The 7,029-nt window shown below is 32.0% G+C and overlaps 1 protein-coding gene across 2 annotated transcripts; it reads right to left on the reverse strand.

Annotated features, from left to right (window-relative positions):
- Nucleotides 1-6: 6 nt before the first annotated feature.
- Nucleotides 7-4,361, reverse strand: LOC111393268 (fructose-1,6-bisphosphatase, cytosolic-like). 2 transcript variants are annotated; one of them, XM_023018721.1, is made up of 13 exons: nt 4,024-4,361; nt 2,795-2,842; nt 2,605-2,679; nt 2,464-2,525; nt 2,278-2,344; nt 2,035-2,148; nt 1,740-1,826; nt 1,373-1,443; nt 1,233-1,298; nt 946-1,032; nt 777-852; nt 362-442; nt 7-104 (listed from the first exon to the last, which is right to left on the reverse strand). In XM_023018721.1, exons 1-13 carry the CDS (start codon nt 4,180-4,182, stop codon nt 75-77), a joined length of 1,023 nt encoding a protein of 340 aa, XP_022874489.1. In that variant the 5' UTR covers nt 4,183-4,361; the 3' UTR covers nt 7-74. The 2 variants fall into 2 exon arrangements, with proteins under 2 accessions (XP_022874489.1, XP_022874488.1); XM_023018720.1 differs by lacking the exon at nt 7-104 and having other exon boundaries at nt 282-442; nt 4,024-4,360.
- Nucleotides 4,362-7,029: the final 2,668 nt, after the last annotated feature.

A 7,029-nucleotide genomic window follows, 5' to 3' on the forward strand; every position in this document is an offset into this window, starting at 1 on the left:
ATGTGTTTTATTACATATTTTAGGTTTTTTGGAGCCAAACAATTACCAAGGTACAAAGGAAAATTCCAAATTAACTACTTTTGCTCTTCAGCAGCATACAAAGCCTTGATCTCCTATATATATATATATTAATTATGGGATGTGTTTTATTACATATTTTAGGTTTTTTGGAGCCAAACAATTACCAAGGTACAAAGGAAAATTCCAAATTAACTACTTTTGTGTGTGTGTATATATATATATATATTAATTATGGAATATGTTTTATTACATATTTTAGGTTTTTTGGAGCCAAACAATTACCAAGGTACAAAGGAAAATTCCAAATTAACTACTTTTGCTCTTCAGCAGCATACAAAGCCTTGATCTCCTCGACATCATCATAGCTACCAAGAAATATTGGTGAGCGCTCATGAATCTTCTTAGGGACCAAGTCAAGTGCCTGGAAAACAAGATTTTGTTTAATCACCTTCAATTTTGAACTGTAAATCAAACCGTGCTAGACCAATATGGCTCAGTTTTGAGGTGGCCTGGCACAGCACCTATTCTAAGGTTAAAATTATCATGGTCCACTGCGCCGGATTTTTATTTATTTATTTATTTTCATTTTTTGAACAAGTTTCCATTTCTTTTCTTTCTTAAATACATGGCCACACAGGTCACCCATCACCTGTCAGATAGTGCTTTTCCCGCACATTTTAGCACATCTAGCTCGAATTCTATAGTTTGACGTACTAATCAAATTTTTAACTGAATCAGATTTCAAAAAGTCGTACCCGCTGCTTCCCAGTAAATGCTTGTCCTCCTGCTTGTTCCATCAAGAACGACATGGGGAAAACTTCGTAGAGAACCCTGTTCGATGCAATTAGACAAGTAATGATAGTTTTAATAATGGTTATGGTAGGATTCAGTTAATCAGTCAATATCTAGATACACACAACATACCGCAATTTCCCATTTGGGCTTTTCTTATCAGCAGGGTACAAAAAGATGCCTCCATAAAGTAATGTGCGATGGACATCGGCTACCATACTGAAAATTTTCATTTTTCAGAAAATAATTAAAAGATTATCTTTTCTTGGATAGGAATTTGAGATAAATATCACTACTGATTCAGTTCCAAAAGTCCAAGTCAAGGAATTAGAATAAGAAGTCTTGCAGTAACATTCTTGCAATTACCAAATCATATTGATCATTTGACAAGAATTTCAACATGAAAATTCCCCCATTACCTTCCAATGTATCTTAGAGATTTTGGTGATGAACCGTCTTTTGGAAACTTGCATTTCTCCACATACCTGATATTCGTAAAATCATGAGATGTAATGAATAAAATAAAAATGTGGGATCGATCATATTCAAGAATACATACTTAGCTGTTGGGCCGTCCCAGTTCTTGGCATTTCCTTCATTAGCTGAATATATTTTTCCTTTCTTGGGTATCTGTACAACAAAGGAAGTTCAAACCTGGAGAAGTTAATACTATACTCATGACACTGAATCATAGAAAACTTCAAAATAAACTGTTTATCAACTATGGGAACATGAAACGAAGTGTCAAATTAGATAGCGATTTTCATACTAATCATATACACGTGCAAATTTGGATTAATATATTGAAGTCTGAACCATATCTGAAATATTTTAAATCGAATGGTGCACAGTATATGTACCTAAATAGTAATTAGTACAGCGAACATGTTTGAAATATCAATCAACTCTGCAGGTGAAAGGGTTACCTTTATATCTGGATGGGTCAATATGAATTCTCCAAGGGACGGATCGAGGGTGAATCCATTGACTCCCGTTCCAGCACTTAAAACAAGCTGCAATATTTCCCCATGAACAATTCAGGATTATTAGTGGCTTGTTTGATATTGTGGATTGTATGGTACTAGACAATATAAGTAAGAAAACGAGGCTAATATCTTGTCCATTGTATTGCCTAATCCTACCTAATACTGTATGCCAAGCATTCCTAATAGTTTGTCATGCAATCTGTTATAAATTATATTGAAAGCAACAAAAACATACCGTGCAGGAGCTTCCATACATGCAGTAGCCTGCAGCTACCATATTCTTCCCAGGCTGCAAGACATCTTCTATTGTTGGTTCACCTTCATCTTTGATCATGTAAATTCCGAAAATCTAGACAAAAGAGAAGTGTCGAATTCATTATAGCCTCCTGATAATATTCTTGAAGAAAAATCTATTTTTTCTTTTAAGAGTAATATCTATTTAGTGGAGGCAGGCATATATAATGACCAAGGATCATACAGTTCCAATAGAAACACCACAGTCAATATTTGAGGATCCGTCCAATGGATCAAAGACAACACAGTACCTGCATTTTCCGCATGGTTATCTCACAAACAAATATAAATAAAAGAGGGACTAAAATAAATTTCATTTCAGATCAGATGGTTAAAGAATTATCAAGGATTTGAAGGAATGATAACTCACTTTCCACGCTTAGACTGCTCTACAAATGTTGCCTCTTCATCCTCTTCAGAAACAAGAATGCACTGCAAGTACGTTCACAATTTTTAAGAATAACTCTATGTCTTGTTATGTTAGAAAAACAAAATAACTTTTCAGACTTACTGTTCGACCACTGCTAACCAAAGCCTTGACAAAAACTTCATTTGAGAGCACATCTAGTTTCTTTTGCTCTTCGCCCTTTAAAACAAAAAAGACAAATGAAATGACTTTATATTTATCAAATTTGTTAAATACTAGAAAATCTGCGCATTATTCTTTACATGAAACCGCGATAAAGTTTCGAAGAACATGCCTGAACATTAGTCTCCCCAGCAAGCCCTATGAGTTTGGCCAACCCTGCCTGCAGTAGTACACAAACTAGAGAATTAAACCATTATAAAGGAAAAAAGCACATTAAAAACCTTTTTGGCCAAACCAAGGTTTAGTCCTCATTCTTTTCTGTTCAGGCAAAAGAAGGGGAAGGAGGGAAGGAGCGGGAAAATATTTCATGGAAATCCTCCATCCTTATAATACAAAAGAGCAAACTCTGTAAGAGACTGAGAGCAGTACTAGGGCTTGGAGTTGAACCCTTAAAAAGTCATTTTGTTGTTCCCATTTTAACCAACCCCCTGAGGGTTTAATCTGGTGGCTAATCCAAAACATATCATAAGGGTTAATCATCATTTTGGTGGTATTGAGATCAATTCTCCTCCCCTCTGATCTCCAACATCTTCAAGTTTACCAGCTCTCCAAAAAATGATTAAAGAAATAAATTTACACATTTTTAGGGGTAAAATTTTATTTCAATTTCGACTTCAGTAATTGGCTAAAGCATCAAAACTTTCATCATTTTAACCACTTAGGTGAAATAATATTTTCATCCTAATAGGTAGTATCCCTATACAATCATGGGTGATTTTGATTTTTTTTGTTTGATATGTTAGCTTGAATGCCCTTATACAGATATGCTAATGAATAATAAAGCATACGAAAATTTTCCAAAAATTGTTGAAAACTTTGAACAGACTTTCTGCATTCATCTATGTCTCAGCACACTTCCATTTTCTCCTCAAAACTAAAAGACTTTTATATATATACACACTCTTGTATAGATGTTTGAGCAAACGTATTCAAGTACACCACCTTTCATTAAATCAAGGACCTCAGTAATTTGAGGCAGAAGTTTAATGCGAGAGAGGAAAAAATGATAACAAAACTGCAAAATAACTCATTTTATTTATTTATTTATTTTTAGTTTTTTAATGATCAAGGCATAAGTTTGAGCCAAAAAAATTTGAAATTTTAATATAAGACTCACGTTCAATACTATGTCAGCAATCAAAGGAGGTCAGACGAACACTTCGAGTTATTTAAAGCTCGAGCAAGAAGTTAGATTCTAAATGGAGACATCTTCTTATGAAACTTAATTCCAAATTGTTTAAATATAAAAAACAGGAATCTACCCTTCAAGAATAAAAACTGAATAACCACGCCAAAATTCCAGTAAGACATTAACAATAAAGAGAGAGAGTGAAATCCAACCTTGTTAACAGCAGAGCAAACAAACTTGCAGCCAAGAACAATGTGATTAAGCAAGATTGTGAAATCCCCACGCGATTCCGGGTGCTTCGACTGCTCATTCAACACAAACCTCGTTATGGTCATCAAATCCGTCCGATATGCATCCGCTGCATGATCCATTTTTCCTTAAAATCTACAAAAGACGTTTAAGGTTGCCCAAAATTCTTTAAAGGGAATCGGTCTATATAGTGATATTATCTGGTACGAGTGGAACATAGGTCGAGGACAAATTACTTATGTTTGGGGGTGGACAGGGATGGATCACGGAGTAGTGGAGGGAAAAAAACGTAGGATAACGAAGGGACACGTGTTGATTCAGAATGAAGCAGGAGATAACGGGCCTTTCGTCCTTATATTTCATCTTCCATATTGGATTCTTGTTCTTATTCCTATTTCGGCGGAATGTTCACATCAATGAGATGGAAAATGGAAGGAAAATGAATTTCCCTTGTTTGACGGAAGGAAAAAAAGGCCGAGGGAAATGGAACATTTATTAGATTACCTCGGACAAAGTACGCACCTGTCTTTTGTTTCAAAATGTTTGTATTTTTTTTATTTTTTTTTTCATGCAATATTATGTAGATTTATTTAAAGTTGATTTCAGTCAAATCAAATCAACTCAAATTTTGTTGATTTTAATGGTGTCAAATAAGTTGAATATTCAATCCCACAATGAATAATTGATCAATAATTTAAACTAGGCTCGACTTGAACCAATCGACGAACATATTGGATATTTAGGAACTTAGATCGTCAAATAAGAAGACTCAAAAAAAGAGAGGATAAAATCTTTATTGGAAAGTTATTCTAGAGAGCTATAGTTTAGTTTCCAAGAGCATTAACCTTTTTTAAGTGTAAAATGACATTGATTCACATAGTTAATCTTTAAAATCGTGCCAATAAATTTTCTAATGGATAATTATACCCGTGTGAGCTCCATTATAATTAAAATTTTCAGAAAAATTTTATTTTGTAATAGTGATTTTTTTTAAGAATATGTGTTTTTTACAAAAAAAGAAAAATTTTGAATTTATGCATAATATTATTTTATTAAAGACTGTGATTGAAAAAAAGAGAGAAATGTGTTGTCAAATTAATGGAGCCCAACCAGGTGCCAATATATTATTGCTACAAAATTTATTAGTTACACGGCAATTTTAAGTTTTTCTTCTTTACTTAAATAGCCTTCAATAAAATTACGTAAATAAGTTTTTAAAATATTTTTTACATACAAAATTTTATTGTTCCATCACAAATATAAAGCTTTTTTTTTTTTTTTCTTTCTTTCTTTTCCCTCAACAGTCATCTACAGCTTTTCCAACAACGGCTTTATCGCTTCTCCATGGCAACAAATAATTACGTCAACACCAATATTAAAAGCTCATAAATTAAAAACTTTCGTATAAAAAGTCATTTTTGTTTTGATTTTAGCTATTATTTGCTTCCAGGGGCGAATTTAATGGACGTCGAGCTAGGGCGCTATTCGTCGGGGAGAATTTTTTTTTTAACTGACAATCGATAGAATTTTTAGATTATTTATTTAATAATTCATATTAATAACAAACACTTTTAATAGCTTAGTTTGTTAGCCCTTCCACTATTAAATTAAATCTCCTATGTTCGAAACTCTTCAAAAATAATATTTTTTTATAATTTATGTATTTCAACAATTTTTACCAAAACAAATACAAAGAAGGTGATTCGAACATGCTACTTTCCTTAAACATATTAAGCACTTTACCATCATGACACTTATTGATTTTTAGCACATAATGTAACAAAATAATATATGTTCATTTTTACTGGTTTAATGCAAGTAGAAATATTTTAACCGATACTTTGTCCCTCTTCTTGATATTTTTTTCCCTCTAATCAATTGATTTGAGAGTTCGATCAATTAATGGTGAATAAATTTTTAGGAAAATTGGCCTTAGTGTCATAAGGAATCTTTCAACAAAATTTATGTAATTAATAAAAGGTTCCACTTTTTATTCGCAAAAAATCGATTGCGAAAAAGTGAAATCATACAAGCACATAAAATTGATATAAGCACATAATTAATTTCATTTTTGTTAATATAATAATGCTTGTTTAATTAATTTTAATTGTAAATTGAATATTGACATTTTGTTAATATATATTCCCTATTTAATTGAAAAATAAATTAGGGCATTTTGCAAATTATGGAACGATTTTTTCATCCAAAATGAAAGTTCATTCCTAGTTCTAGTGGTGTATCTAGTTTTTTTAGTTTTATTCCGTACGATTTTTTGAATATTATTTAATTAAATATTAAACCTCGCTATTACGGACGTTGATCGTCAATAGTAAGCTTTCAACTCTCGCGATCGTCCTAGAGGAACTGGACCCTTGGATTCACCCGTTTGCTTTGATAATCCAAGGAACTGTGAAGTCATTGTGGAAATCAAAAAATTCATATCTTAATTGAATGTAAATAATCTCCAAATTTCTCTCTCCAAATTGCCAAAATCAAAATTTAAAGTAATGAATTTGTTCTTAAGTAAATTTTTTTTTTCAATTATATATAAAACCTGTTTGGGAGTGATTTTGAGAATTGGTTTTTTAATTGTTAAGAGAAAAGTGAGTTCCATCTGTGAGAGAAGAAGTCAAATATGACGGCTGAAATAGTGAAATAACGGTCAAAAAATCAAATTTTTGGGAGAAAAATTACTCTCAAACAGGCTCATAATTTTTACGATGTTAGTCTTACTTCTTGATTTCTTTATTTAACAAAATTAATTACAAGACTTGAACACAACAAAGAGGACCTAACCAATGTGATTATCATTGAAGTGATGGGGATTATAATTGACAAAATATTAGAATCTTTTATTTATTTAATTAATTACTTAATTGGTTTTATGCATAAAAATGCAAAGTTACCGTTTTATTTACCTTTTAAAACTAATTAAAATAAGGTCAAAAACAATTTTGTGGTCAACTAGC

This window comes from Olea europaea, chromosome 4 (genome assembly GCF_002742605.1).
Source record: "Olea europaea var. sylvestris chromosome 4, O_europaea_v1, whole genome shotgun sequence".
Classification (NCBI taxonomy): domain Eukaryota; kingdom Viridiplantae; phylum Streptophyta; class Magnoliopsida; order Lamiales; family Oleaceae; genus Olea; species Olea europaea.

What these genes read in the sequence shown, in the direction of transcription:
- LOC111393268 (XM_023018721.1), bottom strand. Translation starts at nt 4,182, where the DNA reads ATGGATCATGCAGCGGATGCATATCGGACGGATTTGATGACCATAACG. An exon ending in GAGCAGTCTAAGCGTGGAAA is followed by an intron (nt 2,345 to 2,463) that starts GTGAGTTATCAT and finishes CGGAAAATGCAG; the next exon opens with GTACTGTGTTGTCTTTGATC. An exon ending in TGTATGGAAGCTCCTGCACG is followed by an intron (nt 1,827 to 2,034) that starts GTATGTTTTTGT and finishes GAAATATTGCAG; the next exon opens with CTTGTTTTAAGTGCTGGAAC.